At 41.3% G+C, this 12,079-nt stretch overlaps 1 protein-coding gene across 4 annotated transcripts; it reads right to left on the bottom strand.

The window, feature by feature from the left end:
* Window positions 1-1,272: 1,272 nt before the first annotated feature.
* gpr61 (G protein-coupled receptor 61) lies at window positions 1,273-11,198 on the bottom strand. 4 transcript variants are annotated; one of them, XM_061903595.1, is made up of 3 exons: window positions 10,708-11,198; window positions 8,891-9,019; window positions 1,273-3,648 (listed from the first exon to the last, which is right to left on the bottom strand). In XM_061903595.1, exon 3 carries the CDS (start codon window positions 3,424-3,426, stop codon window positions 2,020-2,022), a length of 1,407 nt encoding a protein of 468 aa, XP_061759579.1. In that variant the 5' UTR covers window positions 3,427-3,648; window positions 8,891-9,019; window positions 10,708-11,198; the 3' UTR covers window positions 1,273-2,019. The 4 variants fall into 4 exon arrangements, with proteins under 4 accessions (XP_061759579.1, XP_061759580.1, XP_061759578.1 ...); XM_061903596.1 differs by having other exon boundaries at window positions 8,910-9,019; XM_061903594.1 differs by lacking the exon at window positions 8,891-9,019.
* Between the last annotated feature and the right edge of the window lie 881 nt (window positions 11,199-12,079).

The following is a 12,079-nucleotide window of genomic DNA, read 5'->3' as shown; positions in this document are numbered from 1 at the left end:
CAAGGTACTCAAAGCGCTTTGACACTACTTCCACATTTACCCATTCACACACACATTCACACACTGATGGAGGGAGCTGCCATGCAAGGCGCCAACCAGCACCCATCAGGAGCAAGGGTGAAGTGTCTTGCTCAGGACACAACGGACGTGACGAGGTTGGTACTAGGTGGGATTTGAACCAGGGACCCTCGGGTTGCGCACGGCCACTCTCCCACTGCGCCACGCCGTCCCTAAGTTGAGGAATTCTTATCAAACACTTATTTGGAACATCCCACAGGTGTGCAGGCTAATTGGGAACAGGTGGGTGCCATGATTGGTTATAAAACCAGCTTCCCAAAAAATGCTGAGTAATTCACAAACAAGGATGGGGTGAGGGTCACCAATTTGTAAGCAAATTGTCGAACAGTTTTAAAACATTTCTCAACAAACTATTGCAAGGAATTTAGGGATTTTACCATCTACGGTCCATAAAAACATCAAAAGGTTCAGAGAATCTGGAGAAATCACTGCACTTAAGCGATGACATTACGGACTTTTGATCCCTCTGGCGGTACTGCATCAAAAACCGACATCAGTGTTTAAAGGATATCACCACATGGGCTCAAGAACACTTCAGAAAACCACTGTCAGTAACTACAGTTGGTCGCTACATCTGTAAGTGCAAGTAAAAGCTCTACTATGCAAAGCAAAACCCATTTATCAACAAAACCAAAGAACGCCGCTGGCTTCGCTGGGCCCAAACTCATCTAAGATGGACTGATGCAAAGTGGAAAAGTGTTCTGTGGTCTGACGAGTCCTCATTTCAAATTATATTTGGAAACTGTGGACGTGGTGTCCTCCGGAACAAAGAGGAAATTAACCATCCAGATTGTTATAGGCGCAAAGTTCAAAAGCCAGCATCTGTGATGGTATTGGGGTGCATTAGGGGCCCAAGGCATGGGTAACATACACATCTGTGAAGGCACCATTAATGCAGAATGGTCCATACAGGTTTTGGAGCAACATATGTTGTCATCCAAGCAATGTTATCATGGACGCCCCTGCTTATTTCAGCAAGACAACGCCAAGCCACGAGTTACAACAGCGTGGCTTTGTAGTAAAAGAGTGCGGGTACTTTCCTGGCCCGCCTGCAGTCCAGACCTGTCTCCCATCAAAAATGTGTGGCGCATTATGAAGCGTAAAATACGACAGCTAAGATCCCGGACTGTTGAACGACTGAAGCGCTACATAAAACAAGAATGAGAAAAAATTCCACTTTCAAAGCTTCAACAATTATTTTCCTCAGTTCCCAAACGTTTATTGAGTGTTGTTAAAAGAAAAGGTGATGTAACACAGTGGTGAACATGCCCTTTCCCAATTACTATGGCACGTGTTGCAGCCATGAAATTCAAAGTTAATTATTATTAGCACAAAAAAAAAAGTTTATGAGTTTGAACATCAAATATTTTGTCTTTGTAGTGCATTCAATTGAATATGGGTTGAAAAGGATTTGCAAATCATTGTATTCTGTTTATATTTACATCTAACACAATTTCCCAACTCATGGAAACGGGGTTCGTACATTTTATTTAATTAATTTTCTTTTTTTCTGGAGAGTAGTTTAATTATATTTCCTTCTTGTAATTCACTTACTGTGTAAATGTATTTTTAGTTTGAAATGACTAACAAAGTTTACACCTTGATTGTCTTGAAGTCCCTTCAAAATGGGTTAACGTTGCTTTCTAAAAAAAGATACTTGTTCTGCAAACTACAATAGAATTTGCCAATGATAAAGATTTTGTCTTCATGCTGATCCGTCTCTTAAACATGTAATACCGGATGATAGCAAACTGTAGGGGATGAAAAATGAGGACATGCACATGATTATTTTCATGAAACATCTCTTTTTCTCTGAAGGAGGCTGCATAACCAGAAACTAGAAGGTGGCATGATTTGCAAATCACCAGGTTTCAATTCGAGATAACAAAACAAGAAGGTGTTGTGATTTAAAAGGGGATTCACAGAAAATAAAGGAGGCGGCTAATGTTCTGGTACATTGTTGGTCTTTTCCGAACCATGGAGTTGATTGTTCAGTTTTTTCCGCTGAATGAACTCTGAGGTTTCTTCAAGAATCTGCCCTGGCATGTGGAAGTCAGCTGGCGTGTTTTGCTGAGCAGATGACTCCTGGAGGCCTTCATGTTCCATCTCGTCTGGAGTCACTCCGCTGTGAGAGTTGCACGGCTCCAGATTGTGCGCCGTGCCCTGAAGGAACTGCATGAAGTTCTCCTGGATGGAGGCCTCCCGGCTGGGCAGCTGTTCGTCCTGACCGGACCCGTACCGATATCTGAAAAGGCAAGCCAGGTGGCGCCCCAGCTCCTCCCGTATCTGGCGGTTGAGGTAGCCGTAGAAGAAGGGGTTGGAGGTGAAGCAGAAGTAGGCGATCCACGTCACCACTCCTTCCAAATGGGTCAGCGAGGCAGGAGAGGTAGACACCACGGCCGAGTAGAGATGAAAGGAAAAGTACGGCAGCCAGCAAAACAAGAACTGGCCTCCCAAAGCCACCAGAACCACGGCGGCTTTGCCCCCGCCAAATGTCCTTTGAGGGGTGTTGCGGGAGCCCGTCCCTCCGATGCTTGCGGCCACGGTGGAGTGGCTGCTGTTGGACTCGGAGCGTTGTCTGGGTGTGTCCATCCAAGTGGGCAGTGGGCCGTGATGCAAGGCTGCCACACGGGCCACCTTGAACATATTGCAGTAGACCACGAGAATAATCAACATGGGACAGAGGAAATAGATGAAGGTGAAGAAGACCATGAAGAGCAGGCGTGTGGTCCTGCCTCCCGCCCAGTGGAGGGAACAATGAGTGAGCACCAACGGAGAGGTCATCTCCTGGTTACCTTGGAGCAGCCGCCCCAGGAGAGGCACCAGAGACATGACAACGGCTTTAACCCAGACGCCCACCAGCACCATCAGCACCACCCCCAATGTCATCTTCACCTCGTGGCGCATGGGGTGCACGATGTAATAGTAGCGCTCCACGTTGATGGCGCATATGGTGAGGATGGCGGCGCTCACCAGGCAAACACTCAAGCAAAGGTAGCTCCGACACACGGACTCATCCACCAAGAACCTGTCCGACACCATCCCAAGAGGCATCAACACCAACGCCGCCAGCAAGTCCACCAAGCACAAGTGGAACACAAAGGCGAATTTGCGTAGCTGCGCCGTTTTGGTGATGACAATCATTACAGCGAGGTTCCCCACCACAGCCAGGGTGTCCATGATAAGCATGGCGCACAGGGCTAAAGTCTGGCTAACGTTTAGGCCGGCCTGGACGCCTGTCACCTCCTGGCTTACGTTGGAAGCGTTTGGATGCAGCGAGACGGTAAACGAGGGAAGTCCCGAGAGGGAAGTGTTCCAGGAGTAAGTGGGTTTGACAAGGTGCTCCATGAGAGGATGGGATAAGGAGGAGAGAGTCCGCTAAATGTCACGGGCCCATCACCCATCCTCCCCCGGCGTAGGGCGTCACCGAGAAGCTCAGGAGGTGGATTCTGGCATGGCAACCGCAGCTCTACACGTCTTGGTTCTGTGGTGGACTGGAGCTCACATTAGACTGAAGTCCTTTGTAGATGGAGCAGCTTGGATCGTCCACTTTCAGTCAACCAGGCAAAGCTGAAGGAAAGTGAATATTGTCAATTACAAATATAGTTAACAGTTTATTTGTATAATAAAGAGAGCAAGTGATTTGACCCTCAATCAAAAATAAAGATGATGGATCAATGAATAATCAAAAAATAAACATTTGACTCATCATATTGTACAGCTTTACAAATAACCTAAAAATACATTATTTTAATTATTATTGCAACAAATTTAACAGGTTAATAAAAGCATCAACTATTATTCGATTCAAATGATTGATCGATTAGAGAAAAGCCTCGCTTTATATTCTGTTGCTTTGAGTAATGAGTTTAACTAACAAAAATGTATCAAATCCGGACTGCAAGGTTTCTGCTCGGCCGCTGCAGTAGAGAGTACATGAGAGCGGGGGTGTGTGGGTAGTGTAATCTGGGAATTTGCGTTCCCCCCCCCCACTCGTTTTTATCAATGCACATATGTTAAACTGTGCAACTGAAATTTTGATAAAGTGCATACATTAGAAAAATGTATTTACTAAATTTATTAAAAAGTTATGGCAAGAATAAAAATGAGGGATGTCAAAGTTAAGGCGATGATAACACGTTTATTATAAATTCCTTTAACAGCACACATTTTTCTTATCCCGCGATTAACGCGCATGTCTCCTTTTTGGCCCTCAGGCGATTCCGTGTTGCGAGGAAGTCTAATGGCGACCACTGCGTCCAGTCATAAGAGGGAAAATACCGAGCAGGAATGGTTAAAGAAATGGTAACAATGACGAAATCCGATATCCAAAGCCATGAGAAGTCGTTCTCCCGCCAATACAAGACCCTTTTATCTTCAGTCGCCGTGAGTTGACGTCACTGGAGCAAATGTAGGCTGGCGTGTTTTGCCGCTTGCAGAGAGAAGGAGCTTCACGTCGCTGTTTACATAACAGTTGAATGCATTGGGGGGGTATAGCTCAGTTGGTAGAGCGGCCGTGCCAGCAACTTGAGGGTTGCAGGTTCGATCCCCGCTTCCGCCATCCTACTCTCTGCTGTTTGAGTCACTTGAGGAAAAGCGTTATAAAAATATAATTCACTTCACATTAATAAGGCAAGATGTGGATTGTTATTATAACTGCTTTAGAAAGATGGCCTAGTGGTTAGAGTGTCCGCCCTGAGATCAGTAGGTTGTGAGTTCAAACCCCGGCCGAGTCATACCAAAGACTATAAAAATGGGATCCATTACCTCCCTGCTTGGCACTCAGCATCAAGGGTTGGAATTGGGGGTTAAATCACCAAAATGATCCCTGGGCGCGGCCACTGTTGCTGCTCACTGCTCCCTTCACCTCCCAGGGGGTGGAACAAGGGCATGGGTTAAATGCAGTGGGTAATTTCCCCACACCTAGTGTGTGTGTGTGACTATCTGTGGTACTTTAACTTGAACTTTTTTTTCTTTTTTAAAGCTCAACGGAAAGGAAAAAACAGAGGCAGGAAATCTTCACAATTATTCTTTAGTCCTGTCGTCAAAACATGCTAGGACACATTCTCAAACCAATCCCAGTTCCGGCTTCACATTAAAAGCACCACGCGTCACATCCGCTACAATAACAAAATGGAAAATATTTTTTATCGTGACCGTGCTTTGATGTAATCTGTGATATTTCTACCTACATTAATCAGTAGAGGAGGACATTTTGCGGCAGATGTTTTTAAAAAACAAGCCATGAATGACAGTCCTCAATTACAGAATGTTTATTAGACTGTATATGTCAGATTATTGATCAATTGAGAAGGTTTAGACATTGTCATGCAGCAAAACAAATATGATTATCTTGTACATGTAATGTACGGAATATCAGAAGCATTTATTTAGGTAGAAAGATCACATTTTACAGTCCCAAACATATTTGACAATCCAACTATGATTGTAACAATACACATTTTGGGTTATTAATGCGTAAAACTGGTATCTAAACATGAAACAGTAGCTCCCCCTCTGTAATCAAGGGCTTCTACAGCAGAAATACAAATTTTGTAATACTACAAAATACAAAATCTGGCAAGATATAAACACTGCAGGTATTGTTCTAAATTCTGATTAAAAGTGTGATTTAACATTTCATTAAAGCAAACTAATTGTTCTGTCACGATAATAAAAACATGAAAATGATCTGTCTAGGGCGGGGGTCGGCAACCCGCGGCTCTAGAACCGCATGCGACTCTTTACCGCCGCCCTAGTGGCTCTCTGGAGCTTTTTCAAAAATGTATGAAACATGGAAAAAGGTGAAGGGAAAAAATAAAATTTCTGTTTTAATATTGTTTCTGTAGGAGGACAAACATGACACAAACCTCCCTAATTATTATAAAGCACACTGTTTGTATTAAACATGCTTCACTGATTCGAATATTTGGCGAGCACCGTTTTGTCCTACTCATTTTGGCGGTCTTCGAACTCACCGTGGTTTGTTTGCATGTACATCTTTCTCTGACTTTCTAGGACGTGTTTTATGCCACGTCTTTTTCTGTCTCATTTTGTCAACCAAACCTTTAATGTTGTGCGTGAATGCACAAAGGTGAGTTTTGTTGATGTTATTGACTTGTGTGGAATGCTAATTGGGCATATTTGGTCACTGCATGACTTCAAGCTAATCGATGCTAACATGCTATTTAGGCTAGCTATATGAACATATTGCATCATTATGCGATATTTGTAGGTATATTTGACCTCATTTGGTTTCCTTTAAGTCCTCTTAATTCAATTTATATCTCATGTCATCTGTATGTAATGTGGCTTTTAAATTTGTTTTGCGGCTCCAGACAGATTTGTTTTTGTATTTTTGGTCCAATATGGCTCTTTCAACATTTTGGGTTGCCGACCCCTGGTCTAGGGTATGACATCCAGAAAGGTCTGAGGCTACCAGAATTGATCACTTTGGGGGAGTTTCAGTCCATTTTAAAAGATCGAGGAACCAGTTCTCTTGGGCAATGAACTTGCTTTTAAATTGAATTATTACTTAATTGTTTTAAATTACTTTTGACCTGTTGTGGTATGACCACTGTTGTTTTGTTGAAATTATTATTGTAACTTTGTTTGTGCCGCCCTCTTTTTCAGGTCTCTCTTGAAAAAGAGATTTCAATCTCAATGAATCTTTACCTGGTTAAATGAAGGAAATTAAATTGACACTTATCTGTGATTAATCGCAGTTAATTTTGAGTTAACTGTGAACCTACGCCGATTATCGCATTTTAATATTTCAATCGTTTGACTGCCCTAATGAAAATAGTTGTTTATTGCAACAATTTCCCCCAAAATATGCACAGAGGCTACAAAGCATTTGTTATCCAATTACTCGAATAATCAAATCAACTAATCGGTTGATTACTAAAATAATCGATAGCTGCAGCCCTGCAGTGAATAATTTTATCAATGTTCGGTTTCTATCCATTTAGTTTTAGCAACTGTTTTTAAGTTGCTATTTTTTTTACTTTACCAATGACTAATCGAGTAATCGGATAACTCGATTTCTATTTTAGAAATCAAATAATCTATTGATTATTTTGTTCGATTAATCGAGTCATTGGTAAAAACAAAAAATAGCAACTTAAAAACAGTTGCTAAAAATACTAATCAATCAAAAATAATCAATGGATTGCTCGATTTCTAGTTTAGAAATCAAATAATCCATTGACTATTTTGTTCGAATAATCGAGTCATTGGTAAAATGAAAAAACAGCAATTTAAAAACATTTGCTAAAAATGATAAATGGATTACTCAATTTCTATTTTAGAAATCAAATAATCCATTGATTATTTTGTTCGATTAATCAAGTCATTGGTAAAATGAAAAAATAGCAATCAATAGCTGCAGCCCTACAGTGAATCATTTTATTATTATTAGATTTCCATTTATGTATTTTTGACAACTTTTCATAAATTGCTTTTCTTTAGCGAGTGTGAGTCTCTATGTACTGTACATATGCTTTTTTCTTAGACTGAACTTCCTAAATTCCTTTTTATTTACTTAAAATTTGCTTCAAATGTCATAAAGTATTGCCATGTCGTCAAAAGGAAACACAGTTTTAACAAGACACGTGTCAAAGGTTAAAGACTTCACATTTAAAAGCCTGACGCGATATTAGTCAAAATTGCTCAGTAGTTCTTGCATAATCCTGCTCCCTAAGAAATAAATACAAAGCAAAACCCTCCATGACTGAGATCAATTATCCACATCAATGGGAAAATTGAATCAAGAAACAGTTAAAAGAAAAAGCCTTCAAAAGCATGCTTTAAGATATTTCCACTGTTATAAAACAGATCAGATATCGAATTATGTAAAAGACAACAAGTTTTGAAGATTGGCTGAGATTCCAAGTCATTTGACACGATGCGTTCAGTGGGCCTGGGTCATAATTTGGAACCCTGACATCTGCATCTGGTGCCTCAGGGAGATGTTAAAAGTAATTGAGGCCATAGAATAGAATAGAAAGTACATTTTTGATCCCTGGGGGAAATTCAGCACCACAGTTCACTCACAATAGACAATAATAATAATAATAAATAATATATAACATATATGATATATAAAATATGTAATATATGAATAATATAAATATATTCTACATATATTCTACATTTAAGTGCAGTCAAGAAGGAACATATGCATTATACAGTCTGATGGCTGTCGGTATGAAGGACCTCCTGTGTCGTTCCGTGTTACATTTTGGGAGTCTGAGCCTTCCACTGAACGTGCTCATTCTCTCCGCAAGGTCCGAGTGTAGTGGGTGGGAGGTGTTGTCCATAATGGCTAGGAGTTTTGCTAGACTTCTCCTCTCTGACACCACCGCCAGAGAGTCCAGCTACACTCCCACCACGTAATTGGCCTTCTCTACCAGCTTGTCCAGTCTGTTTGTGTCCCTCACTCTTAGCCCGCTGCCCCAGCAATCCACGGCGTACAAGAAGGCGCCCGCCACCACCGACTCGTAGAACATCTTTAACATCTTTGTACAGACGTTGAAGGATCCTAGCCTCCTGAGGACGTCGAGGCGGCTCTGTCCCTTCTTGTAGAGGGCCATTATGTTCATTATGTTCCCATTAAGAACCGAGATCACATTATGAAGCATGAAACTCTAGGCTGTTACCTTAAGATATCATTTAGTGTCATATACAGTGTATTTAGGAAGACATTCAAAAAGAGTGCCAAATGGAGGATCAACTCCACAATGTGCTGTTTTTACTGCCTCATCTACATGCTGTAAAAAACTTGCGGAACGAGCACTAAAGTCCCGGGTACCTTTCCATATGCTGCGCACCTGCATGGGGCGAGTTTTCCATTCAGCCGTGCTCGCGAGGCGCCTGCTCTTTCCCTGCCCACATGCACGCAGATGGCGTCACAATAACCCGACAGGCTTGGCGCGGCGGCCTGAATAGGTCAAAGGGTCACAGTCACCTTCAGTCTAATTAAATGAGGCATTGACTTTTTCTTGGTATGCAGCAACATGTTCTCTGTAGATGCTTGGTTGTGGTAGTATTGATTGTTTTTGTTTGTCTTCATAGCGTTTGTGTGCAAAATACACACAGCATATAGTTTTGTTTGTTTTTTTGACACCGACATTAAAATGTTGGGTAACACTTTAGTATGGGGACCATATTCACCATTAATTATTTGCTTATTAACATGCAAATTAGTAACATATTGCAGTGGCTCTCAACCTTTTTTCAGTGATGTACCTCCTGTGAACATTTTTCTAATTCAAGTACCCCTAATCAGAGCAAAGCATTTTTGGTTGAAAAAAAGAGATAAAGAAGTAAAATACAGCACTATGTCATCAGTTTCTGATTTATTAAATTGTATAACAGTGCAAAATATTCCTCATTTGTAGTGGTCTTTCTTGAACTATTTGGAAAAAAGAGATATAAAAATAACAAAAAACTTGTCGAAAAATAAACAAGTGATTTAATTATGAATAAAGATTTCTACACATAGAAGTAATCATCAACTTAAAGTGCCCTCTTTGGGGATTGTAATAGAGATCCATCTGGATTCATGAACTTAATTCTAAACATTTCTTCACAAAAAAATAAATCTTTAACATCAATATAATATGAAACATTTTCACAAAAAATCTAGCTGTCAACACTGAATATTGCATTGTTGTATTTTATTTCCCACAGTTTATGAACTTACATTCATATTTTGTTGAAGTATTATTCAATAAATATATTTATAAAGGATTTTTGAATTGTTGCTATTTTTAGAATATTTAAAAAAAATCTCACGTACCCCTTGGCATACCTTCAAGCACCCCTAGGGGTACGCGTACCCCCATTTGAGAACCACTGACATTTTGAATCTTAATTAGTCATTATTAAGTACCTATTAACACCTTATTCTGCCTGGCCTTATTATACAACAACCCTAACTCTTACCCTAACCAAATAACTCTAAATTAAGTCTTTGTTACTTACAATATGTTGCCCTAGTGTCCAAATAACTCTTAATTAAGTCTTTGCTACTTAGATTATGTACCCCATACTAAAGTGTTACCAAATGTTGCAACCGGTAGCTTCACTGTCAGGCAGAAGCAGCAAATGAATCAGCAAAGAAAATATGAATCATATTGAAAAATGCCAATTTTACACTGGTATGGAATTAACAAACGCATCACAAAAAGACCGTCTGATAAATATTTAGTAGTATATCATTTCAAAGCTTGATACAGAAGGAAAAAACAACAACTTTGCAACAAATAGGTTTCTCTTAATCACGAAACTGCTTAAATTATTTGCACATTTTCGAACTAAAATTGCACGTTGTGTTGGATTTTCTTACATTTTTCACCTGTCTGTATTTTAAAACTCCACCACCCAGGCTGCAAAAAAAAAGGCTTTAACAAAGTCCCTCTGGCTGCAAATGGGAAACCATATGACCCAATCATGTGCACAAGACACTGTGCGGAGAAAGCCAGCCCGTTGTTCTACTCCACTTTGATTCCTCTGTGCAAGTTTGGAGATCCAGTATGAGGATCTGCTGCCAATACAGTACTTTTACCCAAAACGAGGTCTTGCATACACTTCAATTGCAGAGAGTGTGTGAAGTGTGAAACGTACCTGAGTCTGCAATGAGCTGGTGTGCAGGTTCACGGTCTGCTGTTTCCGCGTCTCTCCCATGCACGCAAACACGCGCACACACACACACACACACACACACACACACACAACACACACAGCCAACAACACACTGATACACACACAGGCAGTGCGAATAGTGGGCTAAGAAAAAGAAGAGTGGGATGCTCATGTGTCTCCTCCTCACCTGGCCCCTTTGATCTTTCATTGCCTCCTACCCGAGCCCTCCCCCTCCCACAGGGTAACCTCCCTCCCCATCCCAACTAACACACACACACACACACACACACACCTCCCTCTTCCATCTCCCCTCCAAACAGGGTCCTCGGTCCAGATGGGGAAGGCAGAGCTGGAACAGAGGGGAGAGATGGAACACCAGAGCATTAGACTCATATATACACACACACACACACACACACACACACACACACACACACACACACACACACACACACACACACGTACGCGCGTAAATACAGTCCACACAGTTTCATGCACACATGTAGTGGCTTCAGTAGGGCTCAGGGCAACGAGCAGGGTGGGTGGGCAAGCAGCAGCCATCCTCACTGCTCTCTCCACTGCGGGGTCCTAGTGCCTCCTAACATCCTCTTTCTGTATCAAACACCCCCAGCCCCTGTTTCAGCGCAGGTCACTCAGGGCCCTAATCAGGATTTGACAAATGCCGAGGTCAAGAATTGGCGGACCAAGGAGCTTTGAACAACTGGAATCATGGGTATTACAGCACTATATGAACAATATTACCTTCAGTAACACAATGAACAATCCACTTTGTTTAATTACAATGCTGAAGTTGAGCATATTGTGCCATTTTAGTATCATTAAAATATAAGTTTAAAAACTTTACATTTCATGTCTGACATGGGTTTAAATCCGAGACCTTATGCATTGAATTTAAAGTGCTAGTGACGCGCTCCACGAGGGACACCAGAAGTTAATAGGGACAATGTGTCTTTATATTCTAATCAATAACACAGCATTATGTGGCCAAGAATACGTTTGGGGCAAAATTTCATATGAAGCCCAGCAGACAGAAGCCATTGATACATCGTTGATTATACATACACGTCCTTTAAAACTGTCTTTGAAACATCGTTGCAAAATAGTTGTATTTGTAAATTGAGACAAAATTGATGTACCAATGTTGGATCCACGTTGTTGGGAAATGACCAAATTTCAATGGTCCAATCAATCATCAATCAAAGTCTATTTATCCATCCATCCATCTTCTTCCACTTATCTGAGGTCGGGTTGCGGTGGCAGCAGCCTAAGCAGGGAAGCCCAGACTTCCCTCTCCCCACCCATTTCATTTAGCTCCTCCCGGGGGATTCCAAAG

This window comes from Nerophis ophidion, linkage group LG06 (assembly GCF_033978795.1).
Source record: "Nerophis ophidion isolate RoL-2023_Sa linkage group LG06, RoL_Noph_v1.0, whole genome shotgun sequence".
In the NCBI taxonomy this organism is placed as follows: Eukaryota; Metazoa; Chordata; class Actinopteri; order Syngnathiformes; family Syngnathidae; genus Nerophis; species Nerophis ophidion.
The sequence above is the reverse complement of the archived record's forward strand: the minus strand, read 5'-3'. Positions and strand labels throughout refer to the sequence as shown.